This window comes from Oncorhynchus mykiss, chromosome 4, assembly GCF_057628025.1.
Source record: "Oncorhynchus mykiss isolate SJ-2025 chromosome 4, ASM5762802v1, whole genome shotgun sequence".
NCBI classification, from domain to species: domain Eukaryota; kingdom Metazoa; phylum Chordata; class Actinopteri; order Salmoniformes; family Salmonidae; genus Oncorhynchus; species Oncorhynchus mykiss.
This window is the reverse complement of record NC_143025.1, coordinates 57,252,725-57,272,231: the sequence shown is the minus strand read 5'-3', so window position 1 is coordinate 57,272,231 and position 19,507 is coordinate 57,252,725. Positions and strand designations below refer to the sequence as shown.

Sequence of the window (19,507 nt, the reverse complement as noted above, 5' to 3'; positions counted from 1 at the left end):
TTGCATTAGGAGGAACCCAGGGCCAACCGCACCAGCATATGGTCTCACAAGGGGTCTGAGGATCTCATCTCGGTACCTAATGGCAGTCAGGCTACCTCTGGCAAGCACATGGAGGGCTGTGCGGAAATGCCACCCCACACCATGACTGACCCATCGCCAAACCGGCCATGCTGGAGGATGGTGCAGGCAGCAGAACGTTCTCCACGGCGTCTCCAGACTGTCACATGTGCTCAGTGTGAACCTGCTTTCATCTGTGAAGAGCACAGGGTGCCAGTGGCGACTTTACCAATCTTGGTGTTCTCTGGCAAATGCCAAACGTCCTGCACGGTGTTAGGCTGTAAGCACAATCCCCACCTGTGGACGTCGGGCCCTCATACCACCCTCATGGAGTCTGTTTCTGACCGTTTGAGCAGACACATGCACATTTGTGGCCTGCTGGAGGTCATTTTGCAGGGCTCTTGCAGTGCTCCTCCTGCTCCTCCTTGCACAAAGGCGGAGGTAGCGGTCCTGCTGCTGGGTTGTTGGCCTCCTACGGCCTCCTCCACGTCGCCTGATGTACTGGTCTGTCTCCTGGTAGCGCCTCCATGCTCTGGAAACTACGCTGACAGACGCAGCAAACCTTCTTGCCACAGCTCGCATTGATGTGTCATCCTGGATGAGCTGCACTACCTGCGCCACTTGTGTGGGTTGTAGACTCCATCTCATGCTACCACTAGAGTGAAAGCACCGCCAGCATTCAAAAGTGACCAAAACATCAGCCAGGAAGCATGGGAACTGAGAAGGTGTCTGTGGTCACCACCTGCAGAACCACTCTTTTATTGGGGGTGTCTTGCTAATTGCCTATAATTTCCACCTGTGTATCTCGGCTATAAGACACTACTTTATTAAAGGTTAAAGTCCATTTCTCAGCTAATAGCCCATCCTGCTACGCTTGTGAAAAGCTAATAGTTTTTCCCTTTTCCACATGTTAAAGGTTCCATTTGATAGTGGTTTTAGCCTTAATCGGTTAACCCCAATTCATACATTTAGGCACAGTCGATAGTGTGCTGGACTTCGGGCTAGAATGTTGAGGGTTCGAAACCTGCTCCCTGCTTGTTTCATTACGTTATTGTGCCGGTCTCAGAGCAAATAGCCTGGATTGTTACTCCCATCTCGTTCCTCGCCCTCTTCCAAACGTCATTCTCCGCCTGAGTGGCTCGCTTGTGGGCGTGCTGGCAGGATATAGCAGGATCTTCAGTTCTGCATCAAGAATTCAGCATAGCAAGTTTGTATGAAGGTCTGGTTATTCACAGGCAAATAGTATGCTCTAAACGGCTGTGGTGACAAACTTTGCTGCCATTTTTTTCCATCGTCCACATGGCTAGGAGAACCTCAGATTAATGCAGATGAAGGGAGTTAGATATGCATAGGAAGTGTAGTGTACTGTCTTTCTGTATACATGAATTACCAATCATCCTTTGCTTAAATCATGTTTCTAGATTATTGCATAGTTACAATGTGTAATCATTGTCCTAGGAGCAGGAGTGGTGAAAACAAAAATGTCTAATTGTAATGCAGACACGGCATCATTCAAAGAATGGAGTGTGATGCACCTGGTATTGGATATGACTGAAAAAAGAACTTGACAAAATATGCACAGTTTCTCTACGTTAGCTAGCATATTCTTCTCAATCGTACATTTTTACCTTGACTCGTTATGTTTATAATTACTTACATTCGCTTCCACCGTAATGTTCTGTCAGCCATCTTTACTGAAGAAAGTCAACAGGGACGGGTGGGTCGCGTCAAATTTGTAATTGGAACCACTCAATATGATTGGTCATAAAAACCCTGGGACCAAAAGAGCACTCGTTATGCATAACTCCCCTTTGCTGTGGTCTGGAGCAATGAAGCCGTGACGCTGGGTACCTCTAAGTCCCGCGGTGTAAGTTCGCAAAGAGGAACCACTGTAGCCGAATTGGAAGAGACGGTTACTTAAATGGAATGAATGTTAATATCTGACTGGCAATTGCGATAGAGCTTGTGGCTGTGATCATAATTGAAAACTAAACATGCATATGAATTATTCCATGATAAAACAAGGTTACAAACAGCAATGGATTGAGGCTGTGGGTAGTACGAGGCTGTAGTATTGTGCCCACAAATGTTTTTCTTTTAAGAATTGGCCGATTTGTATATTATACATTTGGCGTATTACAGGTGAATCTTAAAATAGACGTTTAAGTCTGAAGTAGAAAGTGAATATCCAGAGGTTGGTATTAAAAATATAGAGTAATATTGCTAGGGTAGACTACAATGCAAACATTGCTCAATTAATGCAACAGGTTAAACTGATGAGATTACTGGAAAGGGGCCCTGGGATTGTTTACTTTAGAAGGTCTATTCCACTTATTGAACACTGTGTTCTCTGATGTGTTTGAGTAGGATTCTTTCTTCCAGGACTGATGGAAGTCCACTACAGTATGCATGTTAACTTCTTATGACTGGGGGCAGGATTGAGTAGCTTGGATGAATAAGGTGCCCAGAGTAAACTGCCTGCTACTCAGGCTCAGAAGCTAAGATATGCATATTATTAGTAGATTTGGATAGAAAACACAAGTTTCATTTAACAGTTTTCTAAAACTGTTAAAGACCTGGAGAATAAACCCTCCTCCTCACAGCTGCCCATGTCCCTTAATGTTGATGTGGTTGTTACTGACAAAAAGCATATGGCTGAGCTCCTTTAATCACCACTTCATTAAGTCAGGATTCCTCTTTGACTCAGCCATGCCTCCTTGCCTGTCCAACGTTTCCTCATCTCCCACCCCTTCTAATGTGACTTCCCGATGCTCTTCCCTTTTTTTTCCCCCTTCCCCACTACAAAGTTTCTCCCCACAGGCATTCACTGAGTCTGAGATGCTACAAGAGTTCCTGAAACTTTACACCAAAAAAACCATCTGGGTCAGAGAGAGAGAGAACTGTTCCTTAAAATAACTAACTTTGGCTTTCCGGATAGCCCGAGTACACTTATTTCTCATTTGCTTGAATGAGAGCCATTCTGCCTGAGTATGCGTGTGCCGAGCCTTTTGCCAAATGCAATTCTTGAGGTAAGATCACGGTCGAACCAGGGGCTGAACCTGTTTTTAAATATTTTCTTTATGGTGTGATAACAAAACCACTGAAAATATCAAAAAAGGTACAAGCATCTTCGATAGAGGGGATCAAGCTGATTCTATACCATTTTACAGAATAACTCAAACTGCAGTTATACTGCAAAATTACTGCAGTAAAGTTATTTTGGACAGTATTTGCAGAATACTGCAGTTATACTACACTCTGACTATAATCTTTTTTCAGGAGGGATGTGGTAGCTAACTAGCTTACTTGTTTAAAAATTGGTGAATGTGCTAAAAAGCTACCTAGCTAAACTCCTTTTTCAGGATCCTGTCTTTCAAAGATAATTCATAAAAATCCAAATAACTTCACAGATCTTCATTGTAAAGGGTTTAAACACTGTTTTCCATGCTTGTTCAATGAACCATCAACAATTAATGAACATGCACCCGTGGAACGGTCGTTAAGAGACTAACAGCTTACAGACGGTAGGCAATTAAAGTCAAAGTTCTAAAAACTTAGGACACTAAAAAGGCCTTTCTACCGACACTGAAAAACAGACAGCGCTACTGGGAGACAGGACAGACAGCTGATCGTCCTCGCAGTAGCAGGCCACACGTAACACCTGCACAGGATCGGTACATCTGAGCATCACACCTGAGGGACAGGTACAGAATGGTGACAACAACTTCCCGGGTTACACTAGGAAACCACAATCCCTCCATCAGTGCTCAGATTGTTCACAATAGGCTGGACTGAGGGATTGTAGGCCTGTTGTAAGGCAGGTCCTCACCAGACATCACTGGCAACAACGTTGCCTATGGGCACAGACCCACCGTCGCTGGACCAGACAGGACTGGCAAAAAGTGCTCTTCACTGACGAGTCGCGGTTTTGTCTCACCAGGGGTGATGGTCGGATTCGCGTTTATCGTCGACGGAATGAGCGTTACACCAAGGCCTGTACTCTAGAGCTGGATCGATTTGGAGGTGGAGGGTCCGTCATGGTCTGGGGCGGTGTGTCACAGCATCATCTGACTGAGCTGTCATTGCAGGCAATCTCAACGCTGTGCTTTAAAGGGAAGACATCCTCCTCCCTCACGTGGTACCCTTCCTGCAGGCTCATCCTGACATGACCCTCCAGCATGACAACGCCACCAGTCATACCGCTCATTCTTTGTGTGATTTCCTGCAAGACAGGAATGTCAGTGTTCTGCCAGAGCCAGTGAAGAGCCCGGATCTCAATCCCATTGAGCACATCTGGGACCTGTTGGATCGGAGGGTGAGGGCTAGGGCAATTCCCCCCCAAATGTCCGGGAACTTGCAGGCGCCTTGGTGGAAGAGTGGGGTAACATCTCACAGCAAGAACTGGCAAATCTGGTGCAGTCCATGAGATGAACTGCATTACTTAATGCAGCTGGTGGCCACACCAGATACTGACTAACTTTTATCCCCCCCCCCCCCCTTCATTCAGGGACACATTATTCAATTTGTTAGTCACGTCTGTGGAACTAACAATATTTACAACAAATATTTATACAGTTAGCTGAAAATAAACACAGTTGACAGTGGGAGGACGTTTATTTTTTTGCTGAGTTTAGTTAGTTGACTGCTGTTGCTAGCCAAAAAGGACTTGTTTTTGAAAGTTGGATCATCTTATCCTTTTAGGCTTTAAACGTGTTCTTAAACATTCAAAGCAACTGCGGAATGTCCATAGCAACTGGGAAACGTCCATGCAGGCATTGTCACCTTACCTTGCTAAATTACTGGTTGTCGCGCTCTTTGTTCTATCACAATCAGCATTCACCATTGCACCCACATCTGTCTTTACTATGACAACTAGTGTAGACATGTCAGCAAATAACGGTCTTAACACACAAAACCGATTGCAAAACGGATGGAAACATGGAAAACAAAACTTGAGCATTAATGCCTGCAGTGTAAACAAGGCTTTAGAGCACTGAGCTTGCAATTCAAATTATCATTTTCATAATTTACTGACATGAGATGGCACCTGATATATTATTCAGGACAGAGAAGCTACCTCCAAATAGATTTTAATACTGAATGTCATTCTGTAGGCCAGTCTCAAAACACTCCTGCAGCGTCCACTACTACCGTGTGCTACATCCAAGAAATGGAGTGTTTCATAAATCCAGATTGAGTACAGAACCAAATAAATCCAAAAAGTAATGACATTTCTTTGCTCATATCAGGTAAAAAGAATAGATACACTGCTCAGTCAGGTGATGAATACAAATGTTTATTGAATGTGTTTTTCACAAGGATCAAAACACAACGTAAAGAAAAAGGCAGAAAGAGTAGCATGCATCCACCACTGTTCACAAAACTAGCCATTTATTCCCTCCACTTTCCTAATAAGGCATCTCTCTCCTTAAACAGGACAATCCATTCCAAAACCAACATTTATCAGATATTTCCAGACCTCCAACGTGGACCTTTGTTGAGACAAAATGAGACTCATCTTGACAACTTTTGTCTGAAATCATCTGACAAACTTTGGTTTTGGAGTGTACTTTCCCCTTTAACCAGCAGCATCAGGTAATTTAACTGCAACACAATTCACTAGCTTAACTAAGCTAACAACGCAGGGTCACACAGAAGGCGGCGGCGGATAATGGACATGGACATCCAAGGCTAAATAAATAAAGGGACGAAGAGAGAAACTGCTACAGATGTCCCCGTCAAACTCTGGACAAAAAAAAAAAATAAACTGATTCAACGATAAGATAAGAGATAAGTGGATTGTCTTAAGAATGTTTATTTTTTTTAGTCACACAATATCAAATCTATAAGGAAAGGATGGTGTTTATTCTAAAAGATGAACTAACTGGTGATAGGCATTCAAGTGATGGTACTTTCACTAATATATATTTTTTTACTAAGACATCAGAAAGATGGGGGGGGGAGATCGGAAAGCTTTCATCGCTTTATACATTTCACGTTATCCGATGGCAGACTACTTGATCTGCCCCTCCACTCTCCTTTCACCTATCTACAATATTATGGGGTCTGGGTTTGAATGATGCAGTGCCTTTGAAAGTTCCAATGCAGCCGTTTTTATCTAAATATGAAATCATTTCTGGGTAACAATTAAGCACCTTACAGTGATTGCTTTTGACCATTTTAATTGAAAACAAAAACTGCTTCTTAGCAAAGAGCAATTTTGCTAGGACTGTTGGAGTGGTCTGAGTGGAGAACTGAACATTTACCTCTTAAGACAAAGAAGTTTGGGACTCTTTCCTTAGTCGTCTATTAACTAATTTACTACATGGTGATGTCACCATGGGAAGGCCAAAACTCCATCCCACCAAAACAGGCAAACATTTTAGGCACGCTTTTCAAACAGCTCTTACACTAAAAGGACCAAATATTACACCACTTGCCCCCAAAACACACAAATATTGGACTATAATGTGTGCCTTCTTGTACTATAATTTCAAAAAAATGTATTCAACTGAGCCATTTATACTTTGTTAGTATTCTTCTCTTTTATTGTTTCTTATTATTGTTGCATTGTCGAGAAGGAACCTGTAAGGAAGCATTCCGTGTATCGATATATACAACCAATACAACTTGAAACTTGAAGGGCCTTATCATTTTCACAGTATTATTCCAACCTCAGTGTAGAAATGTATATAAAAACAGGGAAATCACGTTTTTGACTGCATTGGGCCTTTAAAGATTATCCCTCTCTAGAAATGCACTGCTGGGTTAAAAATGGCGAGCTGTGGGAGGCCACACACACACACGAGGGGGGTCTTCAGGCAGGCATGTAGGGGGGAGGGGGCTCTTTCACTGGCATCTTCATTGCCATCTCATAGGTGGGCAGGATGTACTGAGGAGAGAGAGAAAGTTCATAATTATTCATTTCATTAAACAATGAATCAATTTAGAAATATAGCCAACTTCGCAGTGTGAAAGGACCAGAGATGGACATGAATCATATTTGCGACATTTGATAATGCTATAATCGGTCTCTTAAACAATCTGGGAAGGAGACTGGGTGTACTGTATCAGTAACATGCATATATTATGACGTTATTAAGTGTTTTCCAGATTACAGACTAATTTACAGTCGGCTACTTTGCCACTTTTCAACTCTCTAGTCAAAGACTGCAGAGCCCTCTTCCGCTAGTATGAGCAAAATGCACTTTCTAGCGATCTATTGATATAGTACAGGCGCCTGGTCAGTCACAAAGTGAACGATGACAGAGAAACACTGCTGGTTTGGCAGTCATCTGTCCCATCTCTTAGTAACTTTGGGTGTGTGATGTGTACGCTGTGGTTCCAGTCAAATTTCTTTAAATGGAGGGAGATAAAATGAATTTGCACACATCCCATATAATGTGGTAAAGATAAGACAAAATCCACTCTGTCCATTGTTTTCAGACACATTCATTTATTTTATTTTGCAGGCAGGGTCCGACATCATTGATGGACAACTGACCCGGGGCCAGTAAAAATGTGTGTGGGGCCAGAGGATCTCGTCAGTCACTGGCCTAACAGAGACAGTAACTTTTCGCATTCCAGTTCAACATTTACCTGCTCAGTCGCAGTCTACCATTGAAGACTACACACGTAAAATGTCATGCTATTTGTATTTGAGAAATATGATTGGCCATTCATTCAAGCACCACCACGCTCCCACAAGTCACATCATCTCAAGCAGTAGCATGCGTCTTGGAAAGCCTACTATAGCCATGTCAATTGCTCTTTTGGAAATAGTGTCCTATTTTAAAATCTTCACAAAATGACAATTTAGAAACAAAAATTAATGCAATTAATAGAATGCAGTTCTAAACAATGGAGTAATGACTTGCATTGCTAAACTATATTACACAGATGTTTAATACACAATAACCAAATGTAGCCTATTAATAGCTGAATATAGAGAGAAAGCATGCCAACCTATAGGCCCCTGCATGTCCACAATGCATTTAAGAACTACACCATGTTCGAGCCAGTAGATCACCACTCCGGGCCAGTGAGAAGTGAACATTGCACCCTGGCTAGTTTCATATGCAGCCACGGAGTGGTGGCGCATAGGCCAATTACTGTGCTTTGATTGACAAACCGCAAGCTTGGCTAGTCTTTAAAAGGTGTCGAACTGACTCAAAGTTAATCTCATACAGTACCAGTCAAAAGTTGACACCTACTCATTCAAGGGTTTTTCTTTTTACTATTTTCTACATTGTAGAATAAAAGTGATGAAATAACACACATGGAATCATGCACTAACCAAAAAAGTGTTAAACAAATCAAAATCAAACAGGTGTGCCTTGGAAAGAAATTCCACAAAATTATGTTTAACGCGTTTGAGCCAACAAGGTAGGGGTGGTATACAGAAGATAGCCCTATTTGGTAAAATGCCAAGTCCATATTATGGCAAGAACAGCTCAAATAAGCAAAGAGAAACAAGTCATTACTTTAAGACGTGAAGGTAAGTCAATCAGGAAAATGTCAAGAACTTTTAAAGTTTCTTCAAGTGCAGTCACAAAAACCATAAAGCGCTATGATGAAACTAGCTCTCATGAGGACAGCCACAGGAAAGGAAGATCCAGAGTTACCACTGCTGCAGAGAATGAGTTCATTAGTTACCAGCCTCAGAAAATATGGCCCAAATAAATGCTTCAGAGTTCAAGTAACAGACACAACAACTGTGAAATCAGGCCTTCATGGTCAAATTACTGCAAAGAAACCACTAAAGGACACCAATAAGAAGAAGAGGCTTGCTTGGGCAAGAAACACAAGCAATGGACATGGAAATCTGTCCTTTGGTCTGATGAGTCAAATTTGAGATTTTTGGATCCAACCGCCGTGTCTTTGAGACGCAGAGTAGGTGAACGGATGATCTCTGCAAATGTGGTTCCCACCACGAAGCATGGAGGACGTGTGATGGTGCTTTGCAGGTGACACGGTCTGTGATTAGAATTCACACACTTAACCAGCATGGCTACCACAGCATTCTCCAGCAATACGCCATCCCATCTGATTTGCACTTAGTGGGACTATCATTTGTTTTTCAACAGGATAATGACCCAACAAACCCTTGGGCTTTGTAAGGGCTATTTGACCAAGAAGTAGATTGATGGAGTGCTGCCTCAGATGAACTGGCCTCCACAATCACCTGACCTCAACCCAATTGAGATGGTTTGGAATGAGTTGGACCACAGTGAAGGGAAAAGCAGCCAACAAGTGCTCAGCATATGTGGGAACTCCTACAAGACTGTTGGAAAAGTATTCCAGGTGAAGCTGGTTGAGAGAATGTCAAAGCCGCCAAAGAGGATGTGCAAAGCTGTCATCAAGGCAAAGTATTGCTACTTTGAAGATTCTAAAACATTTTTTTTTTTTTGTATTAACACTTTAGTTACTACACGATTCCACATGTGTTATTTCATAATTTGTATGTCTTCATTATTCTTCTACAATGTATAAAAAGGTCAACAAAAAAACAACTTTTGACTAGTACTGTATATCCTTAGTAAATCATACAATACACCGATTCCACAAACATTAAGAAGACCTTCCTAATATTGAGTTTCACCCCTTTTGTCCTCAGAACCGCCTGAATTCGTTAGGAATTGACTTGACAAGGTGCTGAATGGCCCGTGTTGACGCCAATGTTTCCCACAGCTGTGCCAAGTTGGCCAAATGTCATTTGGGTGGTGGACCATTCTTGATACACACAGGAAATAGTTTTTTTTTTTTAAATTAACAGCAGCGTTGCAGTTCTTGACATAAATACTGGTGCACCTGGCACCTACTAACATACCCCGTTCAAAAGGCAATTAAATCTTCTGTCTGACCCATTCACCCTCTGAATGGAACACATACACATTCCATATCAAAATTATCTCAAGGCTTAAAAATCCTTCTTTAACCGGTCTCCTCCCCTTCATCGACACTAATTGAAGTGGATTTAACAGGTGACATCAATAAGGGATCATAGCTTTCACCTGAATCACCTAGTCAGTCGATGTCATGGAAAGATTGCCTAATGTTTCGTACACAGTGTACGTCCATAGTATCACATCGGGACAAGTAACGATCTTGTTTGTATTTTTGATATGAAGTCCATCAGGACTTGCCAGACCGTGAAGTTAAAGTGAGTGACTCGTCAGTAGCCTACCAAATTCCATCGGTAAAATAGCTGTTCAGTTGGCTCCCTAATTTGCATACTGGTAGGCCTTTTTGCGATTATCTGCAGATTAATTATGCAAACATTTGATGGTGAATCCTCTTCACTGCAGAAACAATAGGTAGGATCTCTCCACTAGCCTAACTCTGGTCCAAAATATGATCAAATAAAACAGATTGAATAAAAATAATGATACTTATTGATATTGATTTAATCAAAGTATTGACAATGGAGTAGTCAGCTGCTGCTGCTTTCTGTGTAGCAAAGCCAATGTTTGACACCTGCTTCATTCTTCAATCATACCTGTATGGCAGATGTTTTTTCTCATCTGTCTTAAAAAAGGAAGCTTGAAGCTCGTGGAAGTCGTGAAAATTAAAATGTTTCTGGTGTTTTATATCATATTATACACCAGCTGATAAAACTAACACTAATTAGTGTGAAAATACCATATAGCATTAGAATGTACCAGAGGCCACCAAAATAGTTTGTTCTGCAAAAATTTCTTAAACCGGGGGAGCCTGGCTTGCTACTTTTTGAATTATTGGGCTAGCAACTTGTGCTTGTGGAAAACAGTTATTTTTATTCTGCAGTTTTTACTTCGGTTGATCGAGCACACATTTTTTCCTCGAGGCAAGTCTAAGTTCGGTAGACAAAGTCCACGCTCCTTTGTCTGTGAAAGGTCAACAGTACTACTCCTAGTGGAAGATGGAACTATGGACAGGATTCTTCAATTAAGTGTTTGTTGTCATTCAATGAGAGACTACTAGTTTTCATTCAAATCTTTTCACTTGAAATACTGCTCCAAACATCCTAGTTAGACCTTAATTACAGATTTCTTGATTTATCTTAGATTAATTCAGACTATTTTGATGAAGTATTTCAGGCTGTTGTTGCTCAAGAGGGATAAACAACAGTAATATTGGCATACTATTTTGACATTTTTCAAGTGAAGGTCTTTAGGGAGTAGTCGAGCAGACGTTTGCATCGCCTAGTAAAGTTCTGCTAGGAGCAAACCGAACCTGTTTGCAGACTGCTTAAAGATGTGAAAGGTATGCTTCAGATGTAATTACCGGTAATCCGAGTAGGGGCTTTTCAGGCACAAACATACCTGGGGAGGCGCCGTAAAGGCAGGGTAGACGGCGATCTCCGGGACGTTCCTGTTGTTGATGTACTTGTAGCAATTCCACACGCAGTTGATCAGGTAAGCCTGAGGGGAAAGTGGTCAAAATGTTTAGTCCTTCTACCTGATCCAGTGATGCTCAATCCTGGTCCTAGAGAGCCACAATGTGTGCAGGCTTTTGTTATAGCCTAGCTCAAAACACCCCTGAGTCAGCATCTGAAGGCCTATAACCCATCTACTAAAGACCTGTCAGTCAGGGTCTATCAGTCTACTAAAGTACTTTCATGGATTGGTAATTCAGATCAAATCTCACATCAACACTAACAAGTGCAGTAAATCAAATAAATTGCATATTCTTGGGAATGGAGTGCAGCATTCAATCACAGCTATTTCCCCAAAGACCTTCATGATGATGAGAAAGGTGAAGAAGACGAGGACGAAGAGCAGCAGGCAGCTGGAGTCCATGGAGAGCAGGTTGTCCTTGTAGGGGAAGTCTGGCTGAGAGGCGAGGAGAGAGACATTCAGCACATACAGAAGCTAAACAAAACCCCATAAAGACAGACAGGCCAGGTGACAACGATAGTGAGAACACATTTAAACCCTCTAGGGGGGTATATTACAGAGCGAGATCAATGAGTTAGCCAGCTAACGTTCCCAAGTACTCAGAAATTACTTTAGTTCTCTCTGAATATAAACTCTAACTTTGAATCAGCAACCCATATGAATGTTTTTCTTTAATTAACTGCTGTCATAGAGTGGTGAGGAGCAGTCTACCATACCCGGAAGCTAACTCAACATTCATTTTCTGTATATTTAGAGTTCACGCAAACAGTTTAAGCTTTGTTTTACTACCGACAGTTAAAGCTCATATCGGGATTGTATATAGATTCTGTCCTTAAATATAAAGTAATCTGATTTATTAGTTTGTCTCAATTGTTTAATAATTTTTTTACCCTTAACCTTTTTTCAACTGACCATCGTATTTGTTGAATAAATCGGGCTTTAATAATATGAGTAATCCAGGAATGTCAAGTTAATTGACACGAGAAAACTTGAGAAAACAGCAACGCTAGAGATCGCAATGACTACAATGCATGGCTAAATTATTTCTGGACACTAACAGCCCTGCTACACTACAGCGTCCGGAGTTGCCGTCAGACATTAGCCATTGAGGGATGCTTCCTTTGAAATCAATAAAAGCTGCTATACTGCTCACGTTGAGTCACATCCAACGGCAGTGTTCAAGCTCCAGAATCTCAGCGGTTCCATTTTTGACTGATAACGCACGTTCATTACATCTTGTGAATTGAAATAAAGTTGATTTTGGTTGCATAATGGCCCCCACTAGACACCACTGGCTATTTTACTAAGATTTATGAAGTTAAGAAGCTACTAGTTAACAGAAACTCTAGCTAGCTACATTGACTATGTTCACAATGTAAACAAAAGCAACGTGTAATTAGAGGATATTCAGTACAACCACTAGAAACAATGAGTACTTGCGGAAAAACTGGACCAAAGCCATGGTACTTACGCATAATAGATCAATATGTAACAGTACAGATTTTTTTAAATAAAGATGATCTTCCACTCTGCTCCTTCGCTCTCAAAACAACGCACTCTGTGTAGCATGTAGAACGCCACATTGACACAACGCTGAAGGTAACGCAACTCTTATAGTGGAGCTGAAGTGTAAGGGTCCACGGAGCGCCTCCTCACCACTTGATTGTGCTTTGACCAGAAAACGAAGAGCATTAACTTCTTTGATATAGGGGGCACTCTTAATTTTTGGAAAAAAAAACGTTCCCGTTTTAAACAAGATATTTTGTCACGAAAAGATGCTCGACTATGCATATAATTGACAGCTTTGGAAAGAAAACACTGACATTTCCAAATCTGCAAAGATATTGTCTGTGAGTGCCACAGAACTGATGCTACAGGCGAAACCAAGATGAAATTTCAAACAGGAAGTACCCCAGATTTTGAAGGCGCTGTGTTTCAATGAGTCCTTATATGGCTGTGTATGGGTCACGAATGAGCTTAGACTTTCTGTCGTTTCCCCATAGTGTCGACAGCATTGTGACGTATTTGTAGGCATATCATTGGAAGATTGACCATTTTACACTACATATACCAGGTGGTCGCTTGGTGTCCTCCGTCGCAATTATTGCGTAATCTCCAGCTGCATGTATTTTTCTGTTTGCTTCCGAGGAGAAACCAAACTGCCACAAATGATTTATCATCGAATAGATATGTGAAAACACCTTGAGGATTGATTCTAAACAACGTTTGCCATGTTTCTGTCAATATTATGGAGTTAATTTGGAAAAAAGTTTGGCGTTGTAATGACTGAATGTTCGGGGGGTTTTCTTAGCCAAACGTGATGAACAAAACGGAGCGATTTCTCCTACACAAATAATATTTTTTGGAAAAAATGAACATTTGCTATCTAACTGAGAGTCTCCTCATTGAAAACATTCGAAGTTCTTCAAAGGTAAATGATTTTATTTGAATGCTTTTCTTGTGTTTGTGAAAATGTTGCCTGCTGAATGCTAGGCTTAATGCTATGCTAGCTATCAATACTTACACAAATGCTTGTGTAGCTATGGTTGAAAAGCATATTTTGAAAATCTGAGATGGTAGTGTTGTTAACAAAAGGCTAAGCTTGTGAGTAAATATATTTCTTTCATTTCATTTGCGATTTTCATGAATAGTTAACGTTGCGTTATGGTAATGAGCTTGAGGCTATGATTACGCTCCCGGATACGGGTTTGCTCGACGCAAGAAGTTAACTGGATTTTTTATAGCAGATTTGTATTTTTCTGTATCATAAGAATGTCAGTTGGTTATCATAAACTTGTTCCTGTTAATTGTTAGAATAAAACAATTATTAAAAAAATTAAAAACATTCACAAGACTTCTGGTTCGCTTCATAATTGTGATTTGCGAGACTAGCTGACAGGCAGTGGTGAAGGACTAGACCGACTTACCAGCTCCTTCAAGTAGTCCTTTATCCTGGGCAGGTAGGTGAGGGAGCTGATGGCCACCAGGCAACTCAGAGCAAAGTCAAAGAGCTGGTAGCAAAAGAACGGGATAAGCCAGCCGTCACGATGCTACGGGGGGGAGGAAGGGAAAACCACACACATTACTAAACAAAAGTGTGAAAGGATGGCCATTTCACTAGAGTTCATCAGGAGGTTTGTCATAGCCATAGCAAAAGCTTAATCTAAATGTTGGGTACTATGTTGAGGATGTCACAAAATCAAGAGTTTCTATGTACAGTGCCTTCAAAAACTATTCATACCTCTTGACTTATTCCACGTGTTACAGTCTGAATTCAAAATGGGTTAAATATACTTTTTTGTATTGTTATAGGTTTTGGTTTTTCCATTTATGTTTTGAGGTTGGTCTTAGGGCGCACCGATTGGTGTCACCTCGTTAGACGGAAGGTGCTCCAGTTGCCTTGAGAGATGTGGAGGGCCAACACCTTTAGTTGACTCTCCCTGTTTGATCAAAATAAAAATTCCTTTGTCTGATCTTACCTGTTTTCATTTTTGCTCCACTTTTTGGTTTGCTTCCTGTCTAAGTTTGGTAGTGGGTGCTCATGGTGAATCTTTTTTAGGTCCCAGTTGTTGCTATGCAACCTTCAGTGGACACCCACCTAAAACCCATCCGTTTCATTTTGGTTGTTGTCAGTGACTCTGTTCGTTCCCCCTTCAGTTTGAACAACATTTTTGGTTTTCTTGCTGGGGAACGTAACAGTATACAGGCTTCCTTCTTTTCACCATGTCACTTAGGTTAGTAATGTGGAGTAACTACAAGGTTATTGATCCATCCGAAGTGTAATTAATAACTTCACCACGCTCAAAGGGATATACAAATTATTTACCCATCTACCAATAGGTGTTTCTTTACGAGGCATTGGAAAACATCCCTGATAGGTGGTTGAATCTGTTTGAAATTAACTGCTCGACCTAGGGACCTTTGTATGAGTGGGATACAGATATGAGGTAGTCATTTAAAAATTGTGTTAAACACTACTATTGCACACAGTGTGAGTCCATGTGACTTGTTAATAAAGTTATAAAAACATAATACCACCTTGACATTATGGGGTATTGTGTGTAGGCCAGTGGTACACAACCTCAATTTAATCAATTTTTAAAATTCAGCCTGTAGCACAAACAAATGTTTTCTTTTTAAGTCAAGGGGTGTGAATGATTTCTGAAGGCACTGTACACGTCTTTGCTTAGGTCATCATGACTGGTATTTAGCAGGGGAGGCTACAGCCAGCAATGGACCTACTGTGTGAACACTGAATACAGGGCATCAACAAGGGTAACCTAAGAGCCTGCAGTCACAGCTAAGGCATAACGCTCTATGCTTACGCAGAACCTCTACGAGAGGCAAGCGTTAGCTGTGCGTCGCCATTTAAACTAGCAGATCTAGTCGGGTCCACGTCACATAGCCGACAAACCTGTCAGTATGGATGCCCATCAGGCAGGCCTGGTGAGGTAAACATGATAATCGTTAGAGCAACATTCTGCTTGCCCTGGTGGGGCCAGTAGAATGCACAAGTAAGGAGTCTGCATGCAGTGAGTCAATGTCCATTGCTGAAAAAGCATTAAATACATTAGAAATTGTCCTTTTAGACACCAGGATGTGACAAAGGGCAGCCACCTGAGTTGTATTCATTAGGGCACATATCGTTTTAAAACATTTTGCAATGCAAAACTTAAAATTAGTGTTTATTATTTGACAACTCCAGGTAGTCCCTCCCTGTTTCAGTCCGCTTTCTTTCGTAATGGTTGAGGTTCAATAACATAATTTAAACCTCCTATTTTACACACTCCTCCAGGGGTATTTGTCGTAGGCTTGCTTTACACGTTCATTTAATTTGTATTCAGGGTTTAGAATAGCCGCGACCAAAAGGTCTATTATTAGAAAGTAGGAAAACGAGGCTTTCATGAGTGTGTATTTAGGAGCAGACATTTGCATAACAAACCAAGAGAGTAGTCAGGATGAAAGATTATGCAGGGGGTTATTTTCCCACCCCTGAACAAAAATGTTGAGAAGTTGACTCGAGAATTTGTAATAGTCGTGAATTTCATTATGGACATGATGTGGATGAAAACACGCTCACACAGACACACAAATCAGAAAGAAATAACTTACAGTAATGGCTCCATAGACCATCATGGCGCTGATAGTGAGCATCAACAGAGAGATGGCGAATCCCACACAGGCATTCTCTATACACACACAGATAGAGACATTCATTAGCGTAAAATACTTTGTTGAAGGACAAATAGGGTTGCAAAGGGTGGGAAACTTCCCGGTAAATTTCCTGAATTTTTCTGGAAATTTTCCATGGGAAGTTAAGCCCTGGAATTTGGAGAATGTTGCTTAAATTCATTAAAAATAGTTAGCTTATAACAGTGAACCTTTTTGTGGGATACACAAGGCAATTCTAGGTCATGTGGCATATTTTGGTTAAACTATCCCCGATTCTATGGAATTGCAACATTGCAATTGCAATGTGCAGATGATTCTCAAGCTCTTGCACACTAATGATATGCTATTGAGCCCACACTACTACACGGTCTGAGCGAAGGACTACATGCTTTCTGGTATGTTTTGATTACAATACTGGGTGGGGTGAATATATTTTTTGACATACATGATTTTTTGTTAACTAGTAAATAGTAGCCTACAGCAAAGTGTGTTTAAATCATTTCGAACTTGTTAATTTCTGCTAGTTATTTTTTGCTATAATGTGGGTTTTAGCTTACTAACAGTGTTAATTCACCTGTTTCCATGCATGTTTCATTTTAAAACATTTATCTCACAAAGGAGTTGTTTAATTTAACTGCTTATCTATTTATTTGTACATGGAATTGTATGTTGTATTTTTACTCTTTTTTTTCTAATCATTATAGGAAAATGCCACGGGCACTATCTGATGTGTGGAGACGTTTCACTGCAGCTAATGTAGAAGGAAAAGCTGTGTACATTTGCAAATACTGAGCCAAATCATATGTGAAGAATGCAACAAAGATGCGGAATCATCTGGCCAAGTGCATAAAGTTCCCTCATCACTCACAACAAGCAACCTCTGTCAAAAGTCCCTCTACTTCCATTCGAGGTGAACATGATGAATCAGACACCTTATTGATAGCAACAGCTCATTGTCCTCCTGGAAATCAGAAGTTTTTTTTTTACTCAATGGAGGAACGTAGTCAGAGAAATGCTGATGAATGTCATGCTCGAGCTGTGTATGGAACTGGTTCACCTCTGATGCTCACAGGCAATGTGTATTGGAAGAGATTTCTGAATGTTCTTCACCCAGCATACACCCCTCCAACCAGACATGCTTTATTTACCTCCTGCTAAGCTCGGGAATGATTAAGTCATTGAGGAGAGGCATGTGTGGTTCAGTCACAAGGTTCTCAAGGTCTATTATTCACACAGTCACTCTTAAACTGTGCAGGAAGCCATCGATTTCTCAGGTATTTGAAGAGGGCCCTCTTCTTCCACACCTTGTACTTTGATATCACTAACAAACTATAGGTTACAGCAGTTTAGTCCCTCATCTTTTGTCTGTAAACAATATACTTTTATTTTGTGGACTTTATTTAGACAGTAGGTGGGGGACATAGAAAGGGATGAACAGCATTGAAAAAGTGTCGGACCAGTGATTTTGAACCATTACTGCAGGGTGAAATCGGATGTGTAGATGCCAAACTCTGGCTCACAATCTCCTTCTTTAACATAATAACTAAGTGGGAAGAGACCGATTAGAAATGGCACTGATGAAGCCACAGCAGTGCCAGGCTTTGATAATAGCCCAATCAATTCACTGAATGCTGACATTGTATCAAAGCTAGGATTTATGTAGCGCAACCTCGACCCTGTAAATAGCAAGTCAACCAGAGTGCATAGAACTGGGCCCAGTTTCATGATAGCGATAGATTTTAGGCTTAAGTGTGTTTTAACAATGCATCTTTTCTACAACGGCCAAAGACTCGTTTCCCAAAACATCATGCAGAGAGAACAGTCGACAAGTGCTACAGAGGCATAGGGACCTTACAGATAAGATCGAAAGTAAGGGAGCACTGCTCTCGGATCAGCTTTGTCCATTAAAAGTTTACCTTAAAAGTATAATTATTTCACAATACTTACAACGGATCGACTCCTATTACCACCTATGGCTGCAAATATGAGGCGCCTTATTCTAATGGTTACCCAATACAAATGCAATGCATGGCTAAATTACTTCCGGACACTAACAGCCCTGCTACACTACAGCCATCGGGCGTCCGGAGTTGCCGCCAGACATTAACCATTAAGGGAATGCTCCCTATGAAATCATTAAAAGCTGCTATACTGCTCGCGTTGAGTCACATCCAACGGCAGCGTTCAAGCTCCAGAATCTCAGAGGTTCCATTTTTGACTGATAACGCACACGTTCATTCCATCTTGTGAATTGAAATGAGAAATATAGTTGATTTTGGTTGCACAATGTCCCCCACTAGACACCACTGGCTATTTTACAAATATTCATGAAGTCAAGAAACTACTAGTTAGTCAATGTAGCTAGTTCGAGTTTCTGCTACGTTCGCAACGTAAACAAAAGCAACGTGTAATTAGAAGATATTTAGTACAACCACTAAAAACAACTTAAGAGTACTTGTGAAAATGAACACTAAGAATTATTTCACAATACTGACAACGGATCAGCTCCTATTACCACCTACTGCCGAAAATATTGAGTCACATCATTGTGCTCGTGTTACACATCATGAAATATATTGAGACAAATTACAAACAGAAGCCTGAAGGTATCAAAATAGGTACCTGACATTTTTTATAACCCAACCCTGATCCTTACTTCTCCACAACTTTATCCCAGACCTATTTGGAGAGCTCCCTGGTCTGCATGGTGCTGCTTGCTTGGTGGTGCCCCTTGCTTTTTGGTGTTGCAGACTCTGGGGCCTTTCAGAACAGGTGTATATATACACTGAGATCATGTGACAAATCTTGTGACACTTAAAGTCCACCTGTGTGCAATCTAACTAATTATGTGACTTCTGAAGGTAATTCGTTGCACCAGATCTTATTTAGGGGCTTCATAG

At 41.1% G+C, this 19,507-nt stretch overlaps 1 protein-coding gene across 1 annotated transcript in view; it reads right to left on the bottom strand.

Moving 5' to 3' along the window:
- Positions 1 to 5,332: 5,332 nt before the first annotated feature.
- LOC110522012 (lysosomal-associated transmembrane protein 4A) overlaps positions 5,333 to 19,507 on the bottom strand; it is a 31,343-nt gene continuing 17,168 nt past the window's right edge. The window contains exons 3-7 of the mRNA XM_021600071.3: positions 16,548 to 16,624; positions 14,363 to 14,485; positions 11,775 to 11,870; positions 11,361 to 11,459; positions 5,333 to 6,949 (exon numbers count right to left, since the gene is read on the bottom strand). Of these exons, the coding sequence (XP_021455746.2) occupies positions 6,875 to 6,949; positions 11,361 to 11,459; positions 11,775 to 11,870; positions 14,363 to 14,485; positions 16,548 to 16,624 (470 nt within the window). The 3' untranslated portion in view covers positions 5,333 to 6,874. The remainder of the gene's footprint in view (positions 6,950 to 11,360; positions 11,460 to 11,774; positions 11,871 to 14,362; positions 14,486 to 16,547; positions 16,625 to 19,507) is intronic.